General features: G+C 35.9%; 1 protein-coding gene across 1 annotated transcript in view; it reads right to left on the reverse strand.

Moving 5' to 3' along the window:
* The window catches only part of SKIC3 (SKI3 subunit of superkiller complex), a 76,275-nt gene extending 67,397 nt beyond the window's left edge, over positions 1 to 8,878 (reverse strand). The window contains exons 1-5 of the mRNA XM_090276500.1: positions 8,789 to 8,878; positions 5,123 to 5,266; positions 3,198 to 3,289; positions 2,699 to 2,774; positions 2,034 to 2,174 (exon numbers count right to left, since the gene is read on the reverse strand). Of these exons, the coding sequence (XP_090132626.1) occupies positions 2,034 to 2,174; positions 2,699 to 2,774; positions 3,198 to 3,289; positions 5,123 to 5,266; positions 8,789 to 8,878 (543 nt within the window). The remainder of the gene's footprint in view (positions 1 to 2,033; positions 2,175 to 2,698; positions 2,775 to 3,197; positions 3,290 to 5,122; positions 5,267 to 8,788) is intronic.
* Between the last annotated feature and the right edge of the window lie 10,409 nt (positions 8,879 to 19,287).

Consider the following 19,287-nt stretch of genomic DNA (forward strand, 5'->3'; position numbering starts at 1 on the left):
TCATAATACAGTTCACTATCTCAAAATTTTCTTTATGAATTATGGTATAAAGTCTGTATTAATAAGTAAAATTTTACTGCACAGAAGGAGGAAAAAGAGGAAGGAGGAGGGAGTGGGGAGGAGGAAAGAAGGCAGGAAGAGGAGGAAAGGAGGAAGAAGGAAGGAAGGAGAAGGAAGAGGAGGAGCTGCCACCTAACTGCCCTGCCCAGTGTGGCTCAGTTGGTTGGAGTGTTGTCTCATAAAGGTTGCAGGTTCAATACCTGCTCAGGGCACATGCCTGGGTTGCAGATTTGGTCCCAACTGGGGTGCGTGCAAAAAGCAACTGACCGATGTCCTCTCCCTCTCTCTCCCTCCCTTCCCCTCTCTTTAAAAATTAAAAGCATGTCCTCTGTGTCCTTGGGTGAGGATTAAGAAAGAAAAAAAAAGAAGCCTAACTTAAACAGTCAAGTACAGAGGTTTTTTTTTAAAAAGCATTGAAATTAATCCACATGGGAAATAGGCAATTCATTTCTTTCTGAACACACTTAAATAACATAGCTATCATTAACACTCAAGGTGAAAATAACCACCCTCAAAAACCCTTTTATAATATTTTTAATATAAGTCAATTCTTAAGATAAGTATAATTAATTCTCTCTCATGAAGAAGTGTAGTAGAGATAATTTAAAGACATTTTACTTATTTTGGTACATGTTTGATTTTCTGGCAACATGTACTATTTCAGGAAAATAATTAAGTCATAATATGAAGATATAATTTAAAAGAAGTTGGTAAATCATTAATTTTGTAACTGCTCAGCTTTTTCTACAACTGAATCAATACACAGATAAACCAACACACAAATGCAAACATGCTCACGTTCTTATCCCCAGCACTTAGGACACTGCCTGACATATAGCAGGCTCTTGATAAATATTTTCAGAATAAAGAGCAAATTAATGAGTGAACAAATGAACAACACACAAACAAATGAGCTTCCCATTCTGTACAGAGGCTGTCATTACTTACATTTAAAATTTCTATTGAATTTAAAAAGTGTATATTTATTGGCTGTATACTATAATAAGAAACTAAGTTTCATTTTTAAACTTACAAATATTAAAAAATAGAATAATAGAGATATTTTCCAATTATGATTCAAAATCCATGTATTTTTAAGTCTTTTAAAAATCCTTTACAATTACTTCAAAAACTGCATATTAAAAAGGACTATTTCTATGAATTTGTACTCCAAATGGGAAAGACAAATGCCATATGATTTCACTCATATAAGGAATAAAATGAATAAACTGAACTAACAAGCAAAATAGAGGCAGACTCATAGATAGAGAGCAGGATGACATCTCAGTGGGAGGGAGGGAGCAAGGGTTTGGGGGTGAAGGAATCCAGCAAAAGAGAAAAAGGACTCATGAACATGGACAACAGTGTAGTGATTGTGGGGAGGGAGTGGGGGCAGGGGGAGAGGGACAGGGTATAAGGGGAATAAATGTTAATGGCAAAAATATACAATAAAAAATAGACTATTAAAAAAAGAATAAAGGAACGTATAATCACAATATTCACTAGTGAAATAGAGAATATCAACTTCTTCCAGGAAAAAAGAATATATATACACTTTAAATATATATATATTTTTTTAAATAAAATACTTTAGTTGAATTGTTAAACCTCAAAGTAATTTAGTACTCTTAGTTCATAAATATAAAGAAGCATGCCTTTAAGGTACAACACTTTAGAAATTAGAAAAATTTTGTAAAAGTCAATTCCATAGTATCTTTTGACAGTGAAACAAGTAACTGATCTATTGTGAATTCTTAAGGGAGTAACATTCTGATACCCTGAAAACTAATTCCACTCTGTCCAGACTTAGTATAAGACTATAGGCCAATAATTCTGACTTCTATCAGTAAGAGCCTCTAAATTAAAAACTGAACATTTGTAAAATATCTATTCTGCCATACAGTACTTTTTATATTCTAAATATATCATTATGCTTCCATTTTCTAAATTCAGAGGAATACAAAGGCTAATACCAATTGTTGGGTCTCATTATTCTGGTCCTCAGTACACTCAGCCAGCATCTGAGTCAATTTCCTCCATAGCTGATGAAGCTCTTGGTTGTCTGCACCTTCTTCTTGCCGTGTCTTTATCAATTTGTGCCACATTCGGGACACCTATCAAGGAAATTGAAAATGGTTATTTTATCTTAAATGCTAAAAATGTCAATAAAGACATAAAATCTACAAATAAAAATACTTTTATCTGCTAATACATAAAAATAGCAAAAGCAGAGAACTCCATCTATTACAATTGGGTAAATCTACATAGTCGTTATATCATTAGTATGACTGAGGTATCAAGAGTAGATACAGGAATAATGACATGTCTGAACCATCCTCATAACTTATAGCATCAGCTACAGAGACACCACAAATAGGCTACTATATTCTACAGGAAATGCTTTTACTTATTTTATTTATTCTTGCAATTTCAAAAAGGTTTAGAAGTAATCATGCCAGAAATGTGAATTCTGAATTACAGTTTTCAAGTCACTGTAATTTCTATTATTCCTTGAAATTTTTTAAATTCCATATTACATGACACTTTTTAAATTTTTCTCTTAAGTTAAATGAAAGCTTTCTTCTAATAATAGTTTTATTAAAAGAAGTATACTACCCCAAGAAAATCATTAACCAACCTCTACATGTTTCTTTTCTTGGTAATACAGATCCACAAGTTTCTTACAGACATCACACCACTTCTGTTTGTCAACACTTAGAATAAACAAAAGAATTTTAAATATCATTAATAGAAACAGTCAAAGACTTAAAACACCAAAATTAAAATATCTCAAATCATATTGTCAGGTACTATTATTAAATCAGAACATACTTTATCTTTCAGACTACAGTAAAATTTTATAAAATGAGATGCTCATAAAAAAGAAAATTTTAAGAAATATTATTTATCTTCTATTACATTGACTGAAAATAATATCAAAGTTCCCAAATTAGTCAATCCTCTGACTCAGTATTTTGATTCTGTTCTTATCACAATCAAGAGATTCTGTGGTAACAGTCTAAAAGAAAAACATTTCCCAATTCCCAGTAAATATTTGGAGTACTTCTTTATAATTTTTATCCAGCTTTCTAATTCATGTTTTTAAAGAAACTGGCCTTTTCCCACATATTGATTACCTTTCATAAAGATCCAGGAGCTTTTTGTAAACACCAGGTAAGTCATCCTTAGCATTTATCTGATTACATTTCTCATACAGGTTTGCTAACCCCTAAAATAGAAGAAATAGAGATCATTCTTCCAAAAACATCTAATGTTCTTGTGCATTTACCGTATTTTTTGCAATATAAGACATACCTGACCATAAGACACACCAAGGTTTAGAGGAGGAAAACAAGAAAAAAAAAATCTGAACCAAATGGTGTACTAAAATATTTAATAAAATATAACAGTGGTATTAAGAACCATCATCACTGTCATTAACAAATGAGGAGAGACTTTAAGATTCAAGTACTCTTCTAGTTTTCTGGGAACCCCAAAAACTCATCATTGCTAAGTGTCAGAATTTATGAAGCTCAGTTGCTCACAATCACTAATATCACTTTCTTTGCTATTTTCATACTGACCACATGCCCTGAGATTCAGCAGTAATGTGAGATATTTAAGTATCCCCAGGGCATTCGAGTGGGCCCACCGCTTCCGCTTCTAACAGCTGTCACCACCGCTGACAGGTCAGGTAATACACAGCACAGTCTGTGATTAAATATTTGCTCCATAAGATGCACAGACATTTTCCCCCGACTTTTGGAGGGCAAAAAGTGCATCTTATGGAGTGAAAGATACGGTATTTTGCTAAAGTAACAATCTAAAATTTATGTTAAAGATAATTATAATTAATAAATATGTCTGAGATTAGCCTCCAAATAATTTGAGATGGAGGGAGTAGTAGGTGAAAGTTTAGATTTAAGAAATTGACTGAGAGGACTTTTCCTGAAGCTGGATGGTCTATATAAAAGGACTCATGCCATTTTCTTTTCTTTTGAAAATATATTTGAAGTCTTTCACAACAAAATGTATTTTAATGGTTTTTTACAATCTTAACCCCTAAGACATACCATGTAACACTACTTTTATACAGTAAAACAAACAAAAAATCCAAGTAGTCTGTAGAAATTGCCATTTTTGCTTCAATAAAGATCAGATGTCCTCAACCAATCAGTATATAATAAAAGCAACCATCTCTCTAAGTCAGCGATTTTCAACCAGTGCCACAAGAATTTTAAAACATGCAATACCTGACTAAATTTAGTCAGGGGCACCAATCTCTTTTCCCTGAGATTGTCAAATTAAAAAATGACAACAGCCAACACAACAATTGTCATCCAGTGTAAATAAATCAAAATTATACCTATATTTTTGTCAGATCAACAAAAAAAAATTTTTTTGGTGTGCTGCAGAATTTTATGAATTAGTTTGTGTGCCACGAGATGAAAAAGGTTGAAAATCACTGCTCTGTGTTACTAGATACCCTCTTTCATGTTCTTGTTCATGTAAACCTAAGACAGATTCATGTTCTTTGGAGCCTACTACTTCCTTTTAATCACAGTTTCCAAGCTGTGATTAAGATATGAAATAAAGTTATTAAATAAGAAAAAGTTGGAGAAGCCAACTAAAAAACATAGACCATTAAGTAAGAAAAAATTTAACTTGTACTCAAAGACAGAGAATTAAAAATTTTTAATATTATTTTTAGAAAACATAATATACATTTATTTTCCCTTGGGTAAACATAAAGTATACTTATGATAAGTCTCTCATAAGCACATACAATTAAGTTGGAGATTGACATAATCATGTTTCAATTCCATTACTCATATTTGGAAATAATTAATTGGATTGGATTGTTTAATAGTGGTAAATGGCATTATTGACACCACTCTTTTCTAAATTAACTTTCAGGTTTAGAAGACTAATAAGTTAAAATTTGTTTCTCATGTGGGATAAGTAGAGTTTTAAAGTTTTTAAAAATAAAGCTGTTACCTATAAATTTAAAAGTGGAGCAGAAAACTCTTTCCTATAACATAAGGAAAAACTTGTTACGTACCTGCCAAGCTAGTAATTGGTCTGGCTCTAGTTCAGAAGCTTTCTTATAGGCACTCTGGGCCTGATCAGGCTGTTCTAGCTCGGCTGCGGCAACACCAATAAACACCCAGGCATTATAATTATTTTTCTCTTGTTTTAACACTGTCTGATTAAAATAATTAAAAGAGAAGGTCATTAAATTTTGGAAGTAATGGACAAACAACAACAAAAAGACAGTCTACCTGAGAGTCAAAAATGTAGATCTACCATTAACTGGACAATCTTAAGAATGCAACTTAACCAATCTGGTCTTCAGTTTCCTTAGTGAGAGAGGGAAGTAGATTGGATCAGTAATTTTAAGGGATCTGAAATAGGAGGTAGATTTTTTAAAAGGTGCCCAAGTAATAATGATGCCTCCACCAAATGCCTCCCCATGCCCCTCCAGAATACTGGGTATAAAAAGAATAAGACTGTTCTTACCACCCAACCATCCTGCCAGCCTCCAATCCACAGTGCTACTAGTTAACTCACAAAACTGTTTTCCATATTGTTTTGCTTTATCCAACTCCCATTTTTTCATTCACTATGATAACATTTCCCCATATCAGACAGATAGATATTTTCATTGAAATTATAGGTTAGGAAAGTAGACTAACCCCAATGTGACTGTGCAAAATATATTCCAATAAATAGTGGTGATGGATGTTTAAACAATACCTGTCAACTAAAACAAAAATTATATGTAGAGCTCTTAGTCTCAGAAATGACAGCTACTTGCTAAGGTAAAACAGTTTGAAACAGAAAGCAAAGATGTTTGAGTAAAAGAAAACAAACTAGGAGCTAAAATGAAATCAGCTCTTAAGGTGTTACATATTCTAGAGAAAATAAAAACATTCCCGTGAGTTGAACAAGTCAGATTATTGGGTTTACATGTATCTACATAACACTTCTAGCAATATGCCACCGATCTACAGCACAGATTCCATTCTATCCTATTATGCTGCCTCCTAAAAAACCAACGACAATGAGGCTGACTACCAGAGTTAAGCTATAAACACTGGGGCCTTATTAATGCTTATGCCCCCCACACAAAGAACACGACTGGCATGTAACTGCTGAGCAAATGATAAATGCCATAGTCAACCAGCAATCAGGAGGTACCTGCTCTCTGCCTATTGGTTTCCAAAATCTGAAACAGACTGTTAAGGAATAATTATAACAATGTGATGAAAGCAGGTATGATGCTCTGAGAAAATATAAAGAGCAAAAAGATGAAGGGATTAGTTACCAGTTTTAAAAACAGTCATGGGTATATAAAGCACAGCATATGGAATATAGTCAATAATTTTTTTTTAAGTACAAAACTTCAAACTCCATCTACACAAGCCAGAGAAGGCTCTTTAAGTAGGATGCTTATAACATGTTATAAAGGCACACAGGCACACAAAATGATAATCAGACAAGACACAGCAAATACAGAGATGCAACATTTCTTTATGAAAAATCTTAGTCTTAACGAACATCCTACATTACTACACATAAGTAATCACACTGACTAGTTCTCCATCTCTGATTTCTAGTTGGGTCTCTCCAGTAGAAATGATAAACTACTTGGTGGAATTCACACTGCATCAGAAAGAAGACTGCTGTATGGGACAACAGAAACAGATTCCTATTTGTTTTAGGTAAATAACCCTAATGCTGAAGGATACAGTCCCTCTCCCTGCCCCCCAAACCCCCCCCATGGCTCCCCCACAGCTCAAATGGAGTGCCCACCCTTCTTCTGTTTCAGAATTAGCTGTGTCATGGCCTCCACCCCTGCTGGGCTCAGTCACACTAGAAACCTAAACTTTATAAGGGCACCCTTTAACCTTTGAGATTCTCACCCGATACTGATGTGCATTTCCCCCAATGTTACCCAATTCCCTCCCTCCCACTCTCTTCGTCAATGTGCCCTCTGGAGCTCCCGATCTAGACCAGCCCAGTTCCCTCTACATTTTCAACCTTTCTTTAAACTGTACCAAGTTCTGCCTGATCTGAACCTTGGCTATCCTCCTATAGCTCTTACATGCCACAGTTGATTTCTTTTCTCTTACATCCCACATATCACAGGACCAGGAATTGAGGAAGGGGTTCTCCTTGCTCATATTGTCACCCATATTCCTCCTCTGCTCCTCCCTCCTTCAAATACCCAGCACCTCTGAGGTTCAAGCCATTCAGCTATACTACAAAAAACATCCATCTTGCTACCACCTATCAACCTCCCAGGAATTCTACTTTTCTTCAGTGAAAATTCTGCATCCTTCCTTTCCACATCAATTCCTATAATCATTCTAACTTTCACGTTCATGACCCATTGAACATTGTGGCCTCTTAGCTCCTTACCCCCAGTGCTACTCAGTCATCCAAAATCTGGATGCCAGTATGGAGTATGGCCCTCTCTATTCACCCACAGCAACACAGTTCCTTAACCTCTGACATGTCTCGCTTTTGATGCCACTACCTTTTTCTCACCCCATATCTCAATTCTCATCCCTCCTTCCCAACTTAGACTCCATGACCCATCACTGCCGTCATTCGCTTGCAAACATCCTCAACATCTTTGCCTCTCTTTCCCCTCATCTTTCTTACTATCCATAGTTGAATTCCATCAGGCCAAGTCTCCAAGTCTCCAAGTCTGAGAGGCTGAGCATGAAGGGAGAAATTACACAGCTGAGTTAGCAGATTTTACTTTATTAACATGAAACTTCCAATTAACATTAATGAAAGCCTGGTAATCCTTTCCGTCCTCACTACTATGTTTGTTTTCCCACCATGAACAAAAATTAATTCATAGCTCCTTTTTTCTAAATTTATTCTTTTATTTAAGTATAGTTGGCATACAATCTTATTTTCATTATAGTGGTTGATTTCAGGTGTACAATATAGTGATTTGACATTTTTATGCCTTACAATGTGGTCACCCCACTAATTTTAGTAATAATCTCTCACTGTGTAAACTTTTCACAATATTACTAATATTTATTTCATACCTTTTGTCTCAAACATCCCACAGAACTCCTCTTTCCCTCTCACTTTATACTTAACTAAGAAAATAGAAGCCATCAGAGGGGTTCACTCTCATCTCTCCATCCTCAAATCCCCAAAGCTCATCACATATGGATCTGCATCTATCTTATCCCTCCTTTTAAGATGGAAGAAGTATCAAAGAACCTCCTCTTAAGCTCTGGATCCCATCTTACCTTCCCAAGGACTTCACACCTACTACTACCTTCTATTTCTCCCACATATTCAATTTCTCCTTCTGGACTGAAACATTTCTGTCAGCATGCGAAGGCTCTTTAGAATCCACAGACCAAACAGAATTAAAATGTCAACATACTATTAAAGAATGCAAGCTGTAAGATTCAGTAATATCCCATAGTAAACATATCAAAAGATATCTAAGAGATGCTCAGGTTTTAAGACCTTGGTTTTGATAGTGGCTTTGATAAGTTACCAATACAGAGAAACACAAAATTAAGTATGACAGAAGTCACTTATCCTAACACAACCACTCTAATGGTTCTACTAAATAACCTTACCCCTTTTGTTACATTTTAACAGCAAATGATTCACTTTTTATGAGTTGGTAATGCTTATAAAGAGGTAACATACTTTTACTGTGGAAGAACAAACTATCGGTTACCTTACAATGTTTCAAAGCTTCTTTGTATTCTTTGTTTCTGATTGCTTCCCGAGCATTTTTTAGTGCAGTCTTCACTTCCTTGCTGGACATTCTGTAAAAATAAAAATTCTGACTAAATATATGATAATAACCTGCCTAGCTGTAACAATTCAAGCAAACTTAACCATCTTAAAAAGGCACGTGATTCCTTCTACTTAGAACACTCTTTCCCCCCTTAACATACACATAGCTTATCCCTCACCTCTTTAATTTTTACTCAGATGTCCCTTCCTCACGGACACCTTCACTGGCCACCCTAGTTAAAGTGTCAACACCACCTTACCACACTCCCAGCCACCCAATATTCCCTTAACCCCTTCCCTGACATGTATTTATTTTCCTTCAAAGCACTTACCACTATCTTATACACTTATATTTTATACACTACATTTTATTTATCTCATTTATTATCTGTCCCCAACACCATCAGAACGTAATTTCCACATGAGCATGAATTTTTGTCTATTGTTACTCTTGGTTTCTTTTTTCCTGCTGCTGTATAGTTATCACCTAGTACCTCACAAATTATATATATTAATAAATATTTGTTGAAACTGAGTTGTATTTTAATTATAGTCACTCTCTATATAGTAGGTTAAAATACAGATGATCTTATGGACCAGGACCCAAAACATACCAATTTCAATCCAATACTACAATAAGCAAGATTTAGTAGCATAAATCCAAGTCACAGAGTATAAACACTAACACAAATAAATTTCATTAACTATGATAAAAGAGTTAAAGAGAACATTCTGTTTAAAAGCCAGTTTTCCTAAGATATGAATCAGGATGTTAACTTTCTTCATAGTAAGAGTTACTGCAGGATTACAGTACTATAGTATTCTTTGTAACATAGTAATCTTTGAAAAGAAATAAATGCAATGTTTACACTTATATGAATGGGATGAATATGCTAGAGGATTGTACACTAACTTCAGCCATAAAAAGATATAGCAATCATTAGACAAAGTATTTCCATTTAATATAAAAACATATTATTTAATTTTAAGTAAACTAACATATCTTAAAATTTCACAACTTACACTGGTTTACCAGTAAACAAGTCAAATTCAATCACAACTTGATGCTGAAAAAAAGAAGCATTTGTATTTTTTGCCAACTCCATTGAACTCTAAGATTGTCAGGAATGTAAAACAAAGCTGCATAAATATTACAGTTATAGACTGCAGATGTTCAAGGTAGCAGAATGAACTAAGATGGCTCACTGACATGGTATGCCAACAGTCTTTTATATCCAAATGAGGCTGAGGTAGAAGTACAAGATCAAAGAAGTTATAGAATTTTTAAAAAATCCTTTTGACTTAAAGAATGTTAGATTAAGAATAATATAAAAATTAAGATATCATAAAATCATCATATCTGCAGCCAGAACCAGATTCCCTCAATTGGCATAAAAATGACTTCTTGTCTAGTTACAATAATTATGTAAGTAAAGCAACATATTTCATATGCTCTTTTAGACTCTGCCCTCATACCTGAAATTATCTTGGTATAAATGTATAGCTGTAAACTTCAGAGTGATTTTTCCTGTAGTTTATAAATCTATATTGGAGCAGGCAACACATTTAAATGCTGATTTTACACTAAGTTTTTTCATGCCAAAGTTATCTTTGGCGGGTAAACTGCAGACTAAAGAAGAGAACATCAATGATGATGACAACTAATCTAGATCAAGAAAAAGGGATAAAAAAAGATCCAAGGGGAAAAAAATGAAGAGCGTACAAGTTTAAAAAGAACAAAAATGGTTACAAGATAAGGCCAAGCAAAAACAAACAGATGAAGACTACTTTTCCAGGACAAAGGTCACCATCTTTTCTATGACCTAACATGAACAGAAGCACATTTGAACAAGGTAGAACCAACCAGCACTAACACTCCCAAACTATACATAGCATTTGACATGAAAGAAATAGAAAAGAAGTCCTCAGCTCTTAATAATATAATCAAAATTAAGAGAAAGACCCAAAGTATTGAGTCATCAGTGAATCAAATGCTAAACTAGAGATAATGAGTGTACATGCAATAGAAATTCAGAAAAGTGTGGTGTAAATTAACAGCTAGTAGATGGAGAAGACAGGACTTAAGAATGGAGGGAAGAAGGAAAATTACTCCAGTCAGAGGCAACTGCATGAGCAAAGTTAGAGACATAGAAATGAATGCAGGACAAGTATAAGACATAGTCAGAAAACCAGGCTGAATGGAACAGAAGGGACTTGATCAAGAACAGAAGAAAATTAGGCTGGGTGGGTGAAGTAGAGCACCAGATTACAGAAGACCTTCAAAGTCAGACGGACAAGTTTAGACTTAAATACAGCAGCAGACATGGAGCTGTTAAATGCTTCCATGTAGGTTATTTTTCAAGACTAGAGACAAATTCCATTTTTCTCTTGGTAACCACTTTGAATGGTCAACACCCTTCCATATCTCTTTATAATATCCATTGTAATTACAATTACTCTTGCTTTAGTGGAATGCTATATTTTTCTCTCCCAGTTCCTTTTTCATTAATTTGTCATTTAACATAATATGCTAGCACCGAGGACTTCTCTTCACCTAAAATAAATATATCATATATATGTATATTTTTCTCCACAAGTTTTACGTAATTTTTTAAGACAAAAAAAAAAAAAAAAAAAACTGTCACACTTTCTAGCCCTGAAACACTTTTCTCTTTGGGGGAGATGGAGTGGAGAATGGAGAGGCTACTTCACTCACTTTCTAAACAAAGCTTTACTGAGCACTAATCATCTACTAGGCACCATCAAACCCCTTTCCTTTCACAGAGTAAAAACGTACTATCTAAACTGATTCCAGGTAACCCCACACTCCACTATTTGGGATACTTCCCTCCATTACAAGCATTATCAACACTTTAAAGAAAAACTTAGCTCTTTTACAAAAGTCTAATCTTCTTCCTACCTCCGCTGCCTTGCGGCATACCTCCTCAGGGGAAAGGCTAAGGGAGTAAACCCCGACAGAAAATCTGGAGCCGGAGTCCCTAAGGCGGTTTGACGTTGTAGTCAACACCGGCAACTCCTGCGGCGCACCTGAAGACAAGCTGTATTGACTCCGTCTTTCCCTTGGACCCTTCAGCTGCGAAGAGAGGGGGGGTCTGCTGCATGGGCAACAGCAGACCCTCCATATCACCCTGCCCAGGCTCTGTAGCTTCAGCGTCACTGGAGAGGACACTCCAGCGTCATCGTAAGATGTCGATTCAACACGGGAGGAGACAGATACCGTGTCACTCCCGAGTTGGACTGCACAGCCATTCTCGGCAGTGCAGATAGACTCTTAAGAAGCTACACCATCGTCTCTCGAGACGGACGGCTGCCGACGAATCTTCTTCCTGAGCCCAGCACACCTTCCCTTATACCCCTCCTCCTATATTTGTCTCTTCAATCTCAGCTGACTTATTTAAATAAGATCATTGATTGGCACATTTTCAGCCCCCCAAAAGTTTTCTTCTACCAACTTAAAAGGTTTTAATTCAACATATCAAGCATAAAAAGAAGGAACTGCACTTAAAAAAGTCAGAAAGTGGTAACCACGCCAGTAAGACAATAATGCACCTCAAAAATAATAAATATAGGTAGGCAGTATAATAGATCCTATACATATACCCCACACAAAGATTCCACAAAGCAAGAATAATAATCATAATGATAACAACAATAATTATAAATAGTAACAATGACCATGAAAGTTAATTACAGAAAAGCAAAAAATGGTAACTTTAAATCTAATGACAAAAGTCTAAAAGTACTTTGTGATGACCTTTCTTCTGAAAATAATTGGTAAAAACAATCATTAAGTAAAAGTATAGTCCAATGACTTATTATTGAGCATTCTAGACACTTACCTTTTACCTATTATCTCTACCTGTATCTTCTTTTTAAATAGAATTTCAGACTGTTCCTCAACTGTTATCCATCTAAATTAAGGAAAATGTGAGACAGGCACATAAAGATATGACATACATAACCCCAAACCTGCTGAACTTTTTAATACATCAGATTCAAGCTCAATTTCCATATTTCATAACTTAAAACATGAGAAATAATTATGTATAATTTTTCATCTTTTTCTTTCCCAAAGAGACAATAATCTTAATCTTCAAATTTCAAAATTAGTCTTAACCCTGTTCTCGCAGCCTCAGGAGGTAAAAGGAACTTCCATTAACAATCAGCTTCTAAAAGAAACATTCTAGGAACACAAGCTACACTAAATTCAATATAAAAAAGTGAGCCAAAAAAGAATATCACCTATTTCTATGCTACTTTGTTTTGAATCTAGGACAACTAAGGGCACTTATTAATATCCAATCTGTAACGTAACTACACTAAAGTGAACTTTGTTCTAATCCATATAAAGAATTATAAATATTTTGAAATGCTGCCCACATCATGCAACTAGATTAGTTTGTAATTTAATAAAAACACAGAAAACTTTTTTAAGGTTAAAAATCCATCTAAATAGTCATCTAAAATATTGACATAGGTTCTTATGACTACAAATTCCAAATATCTTTTGATGGCATCCCTGGAATAATTTCTGCCAAACAAAATCAATCCCGAATGCTTCATGGACAGAATGGAGCTAGTTTTAAAAAACTGAATGAAGTTTAAAAAAAAAAAATGAAAGAAAGAAAAACATGCTATCTGAGAACTAGGAAATGAACAAAATTTAGATGAAGCAGGCGGGGATGAATAAGAAACAGATGAGTTTACTGGATTAAAACATGTTATCAATATACTTAAACAGAATAAGTAGTTCCATAGAAAAGCATCTTACTGTAAAGAAAACAAAGATTGGTGATCCAAACAATGTTTAGGAAAGTATAAGTTAAAACAAGAGGTGGGGAGGTAAAACGAATGTTAAAACCTGATTCTCCCACCTAGCTAATTTCTTTAAGCTTCCATCCAGCTGCATTTGATTATTTTCCCACCCAACCTGATTCTAAATTATTAATCAGTCACTTCAACTGTTCTTACAAAATATTCCAATTTGTCAGGCCCTTCATTCTGCCATATCCACCCAGCAAAGCAAGAATTAACCTGGTTGAGGAGGGGCTTAGGAATCAGAAATGTGGGTTCAGTGCCATCAGACCCTGGGCACCTTACTTCATAACTCCAAGCTTATTTCCTCACTGGTAAAGTAGAGATTACATCACTCACCTGATATGTACATAGATGGAGTACCTGACTACAATATATATAACTCTGCCCACCCTCTCAAACAACTTCAATACCTTTATTTCCATACCTAACCCACAGTGGCTACTATATAATTTCTCTACACATATATAATCTTCAAGCCTCTCCTTCCTTGATCTCTTAGGAAGCAACCTTCTTGCCTATGTTCTTCAAAAAATGGCGTATCATTAAACACAAGCATCCTCTTTAAATCAGTCAGTACACGAATACTAGACTAAAACCTACAACAGTCACCACTCCCTCTTTTGAACCACTGAAGCATTTACAGTAGTCCCTCTCTATATCGCCGTTCACTTATCGCGGCCTCACGGTATCGTGGGATTTTAAAAAATATTATATTTAATTATTTATTGTGGATTTTTCGCTATATCGTGGGGTTTTGCGGTACTGTATACATACGTTGTTAAAGTTACATAGGTTTAAGAGTATAGAATATGTTTAAGAACATAAGTAGTGTTTATAAAAGTGTGGAAAAGGTTAATAAGGGAGTGGGAAAGATTAATAAGGGACTGGAAACGGTTTATAAGTGTGTGGGAAGGTTTTATAAAGCCTTAAAATATATATAAATACTAAAATAAATGTAAGGTTCCTACTTCGTGGATTTTCACCTATCGCGGTGGCGGGGGATGTCTAGAACATAATACCTGCAATAAGTGAGGGAATACTGTATTGGTTGAGCTATTCAACTGACACTTAATAGATACTTTTTCTTGATTTATACAGATGTGTCATCTCCCAGGTTAAAAAAAAAATCCCTAAATAAAAGTAATATATCTTGATGTAATGTACATAATTACAATGATTTAAGGAGTTCCTCACATATCCAACTCCTATTGAATACTATCTTCCAGCTTCCAAAACCTACTAAAAAACTTAGTTTTTAGTTCCCCACTGCCAAAAAGCAATAATTCTCCAGTTGCTATAGTGAGAAAGGAAGAACCTTCTTTTTAATATTAGCTCACATTACTTTCTTTCTATCCCCAGAGCTTTCTACCTCTGCATCTTTACTTCTCTCTGTCTACTTCTGCTTCTGTCTACTCAAGCTACAGGTAATTCAAGGCCACATTCAAGTGTCAAGCATAAAGCCTTAGACAAATCTCACACTAGTCAGAACTTTGTAACGTTTATTATCTATACTAACATATCCAAAAATGTATTCTAAGAAATAGTAACATGCTCAAAGGTGTTACTATATTGCCTAGTAATTTTGTGAATACTGCACATTATATATGTAACTCTTTTAAAGTCACAATGTATATTAGCATTTTAAAGGCCCTAAGAAGTCCTATCCTAAAGACCCAAAGATAGTTTAACCCAACAACTCTGCAATGTACTATGGGGAAATGCCCCCACCAAATGGCATTTATTTATTAAAAAACTGTATTCATTTACTCTGACATGCTTAAACTTCAGTCACCTTCAAAGTACTCTCCATTTGATGCAATATACCATTGGATACATTTTTCCACTGCTCAAAACAGTTTTGAACTTGTCAATTTTGTTACCTTTAAGTGCTTCTGCAGTTTTTTGTTTCACCTCTTTAACATCAGCAAATGTTTGCCTTGGATGACTTTTTTCATCCAGGGAAACAAAAAAAAGTCACTGGGGGTGAGATTGGATGAATAGTGAGAGTGGGGCACAGGGGTCATGCCATTTTTCGTCAAAACTCATAAATCACCCATCTTGAAATGGGCAAATGCACTGAAAGTCTTCACAAAATAAATAAATAAATAAAATTAACTGAAGCCAAACGCAGCCTCTCACAACACCAGCTGGTACACTGATACAGATGGGTTCCTAGAACACTCACCGAGAGGGGGAAGCCTGCCCTACAAGGGGTCCACTCTCTAGAGGACAATTCCATTTTTTGGAGGGGTCCCCCCACATATGTTACTATGAAACACTTATTTCAGTGAGCAATTAACATTCTGAAGCACACTAGCATTCTCCATAGTATAAGTGGGATATTCTGGTTTGGGGTTTTTGTCTGGCAACTAACTGTACTTTTTGATACCTTTTATACTGCTATTAAATTTACAAGGGTGTGTGTGTTTGTTTCCTACAACTAGCCTGTAAGTTCCTTAGGAGGAAAGACTATTTATAGTACTCTCTTAGTTCCTAGTGTATGGTACATTGAGATATTCAACAAAAATTCACAAAATCACTCGTCGGCAGCCGTCCGTCTCGAGAGACGATGGTGTAGCTTCCTAAGAGTCTATCTGCACCGCCGAGAATGGCTGTGCAGTCCGACTCAGGAGTGACACAGTATCTGTCTCCTCCCGTGTTGAATCGACATCTTGCGATGACGCTGGAGTGTCCTCTCCAGTAAACTGAAGCTACAGAGCCTGGGCAGGGTGATATAGAGGGTCTGCTGTTGCCCATGCAGCAGACCCCCCCTCTCTTCGCAGCTGAAGGGTCCAAGGGAAAGACGGAGTCAATACAGCTTGGCTTCAGGTGCGCCGCAGGAGTTGCCGGTGTTGACTACAACGTCAAACCGCCTTAGGGACTCCGGCTCCGGAATATGTACATTTGGCAAAATAGCAGGGTACAAAGTCAATATTCAAAAATCAAAGCATTTCTGTACACCAACAATAAAATATCAGAGATAGAAACTAGAAAAAAATCCCATTTACTATAACAACAAGAAAAATAAAGTACCTAGGAATAAACTTAACTAAAGAGATAAAAAAACTGTACTCAGAAAGCTACATAACACTGAAGAAAGAAATTAAGGAAGATACAAATAAATGAAAGCATATACCCTGTTCGTGGATGGGAAGAATCAACATCATTAGAATGTCCATACTACCCAAAGCAATTTATAGATTGAACCCAGTCCCTATTAAAATACCAGTGACATATTTCACAGACCTAGAGCAAATACTTCAAAAACTCATATGGAACCAAAAAAGATCCCAAGTAGCTACAACAATCTTAAGACTGAAGAACACAGTAGGAGAAATCACAGTACCTGACATCAAACTATACTACAAGTCCACTGTAATCAAAACAGTCTGGTACTGGCATAATAACAGACATATAGATCAATGGAACAGAATAGAGAGCCCAGAAATTAACCCAGGTCTATATGGTCAACTAATATTCAACAAAGGAGAAGGAACATAAAGTGGAATGAGAAGAGCCTCTTCAACAAAAGATGTTGGGAGAACTGGACAGGGACACGCAGAAAAATGAAACTAGACCACCAACTTACCACACACCAGAATAAATTCAAGATGGTTCAAAGACTTAAATGTAAGTCATGACACCATAAAAGTCCTAGAGGAAAGCATATGAAGGAAAATTTCAGATATCCCATGTAGCAATATTTTCACCAATATATCTCCTAAGGCAGGGGAAATAAAGAAAAGAATGAACAAATGGGACTACACCAAACTAAAGAGTTTCTGCTTAGCAAAAGAAAACATCAGCAAGATGACTAGGGAACCAACCATATGGAAAAACATATTTGGCAATGATATCTCAGACAAGGGATTGATCTTCAAAATATATAAAGAACTTTTATGACTCAACACCAAGAAGACAAAAAACCCAATTAAAAAAGGGCAAAGGACCTGAACAAACACTTCTTCAAAGAGGAAATACAGAGGGTCCATAGGCATATGGAAGAATGCTCAACATCACTATCCATCAGAAAGACACAAATAAAAAACATAGTGAGATACCACCTCACACCAATCAGAATGGGCATCATCAACAAATCAACAAACAACGAGCACTTGGAAGGATGGAGAGAAAAGGGAACACTAGTGCACTGTTGGTGGGAATGCAGACTGGTGCAGCCACTATGAAAAACAGTATAGAACTTCCTCAAAAAACTTAAAATGGAACTGCCTTTTGAACCAGCGATTCCACTACTAGGATTATACCCGAAGATTCCTAAAACCCCAATTCAAAAGAACCTATGCATCCCTATGTTCATAACAGTGCTATTTATAATAGCCAAGTGCTGGAAACAGCCTAAGTGCCCATCTGTAGATGAGTGGATCAAAAAACTGTGGTACATTTACACAATAGAATACTATGCAGCAGAAAGAAAAAAGGAACTCCTGCCATTTATGATAACATGAATGGAACCAAAGAGAATTATGCTTAGTGAAATAAGCCAGGCAATGAAAGACAAATACCTTATGATATCACCTCATACAGGGACTAATGGACAACACAAACAAAGGAGCAAAATTGAACCAGAACCATGTAAACGAGGAACAGACTAATAGTTACCGGGGGTTGGGGGGAGAGAAAGGGAGTAAGTAGGAAAAGGGTTTAGTAAAGGAAGTAGTATAAATAACCCATGGGCATGGACAACGGGATGGGGATTGACTGTGGGAGGAGGGGTGGGCTGGGTGGTGGGGAGAAATCCGGGAAGAGTGGGACAATGCTGATTCAGCTCAAAATATCAGCCCTTTTCAAGCAGCAACACAGTCACTAACAAACATCATATGGACACCTCTTATGGGAATCACGAGACTCACTGGGCAATGAGCTCCAACCTTGCCCTCCAGGAGCTTACAGTGTAGCTCACACCCTCTGAGCTCTAACACTGCGGTAGCAGCTTGAAAGGCACCAGTGGCATGAAGGGAGGAACTGAAGTGGCTAGCATCAAGACAAAAGCTGCAGGACAGCTTTCTCTGAGACAGACAAAATCACTGCAAGTGAAGACAATACTGCATTTATTCCATATAGTCGCTTATAGTACACTTAGTCTCCTTTTCTTATAGCAGAATACAGAGGTTGGATCAAAGACAGGTTTACAGTTGCTCATATGGAAAATAATACAAGAATTAATAAACAGTAATACAAAAATAAACTGTGTTTCATGTACCCACAATGTAAACCTACCTTTGCCCCACCCTGTATGAGCACTGCTGATATTTGGGACATTAAAGGCGCAATGAACCAAAACCTGGACCAAGACTTTCAGCTGAAGACTTTGATGAACTGAAGAGTTAAGTATTTCACTAAATCAAGCAACCCCTACCAAACCTTTAACTGATGACTTAAACATACATGTAATGGACGCCCCTACCCTCAATGCAACACACATATACATACATGTACACACAGATATGCACACTCACAGCACAAAAGTACCTTTTCTGACAAAGTTACTGATTAGCAAAAATGCTCTATGTGCAGAAGAGAATGATCAAAATAACGAAGAGACTTGAAATTATATAATAACAGTTGAAGGAACTGGGG

Source organism: Furipterus horrens, unplaced genomic scaffold (assembly GCF_987537825.1).
Source record: "Furipterus horrens unplaced genomic scaffold, mFurHor1.1.pri manual_scaffold_5, whole genome shotgun sequence".
Lineage (NCBI taxonomy): Eukaryota > Metazoa > Chordata > Mammalia > Chiroptera > Furipteridae > Furipterus > Furipterus horrens.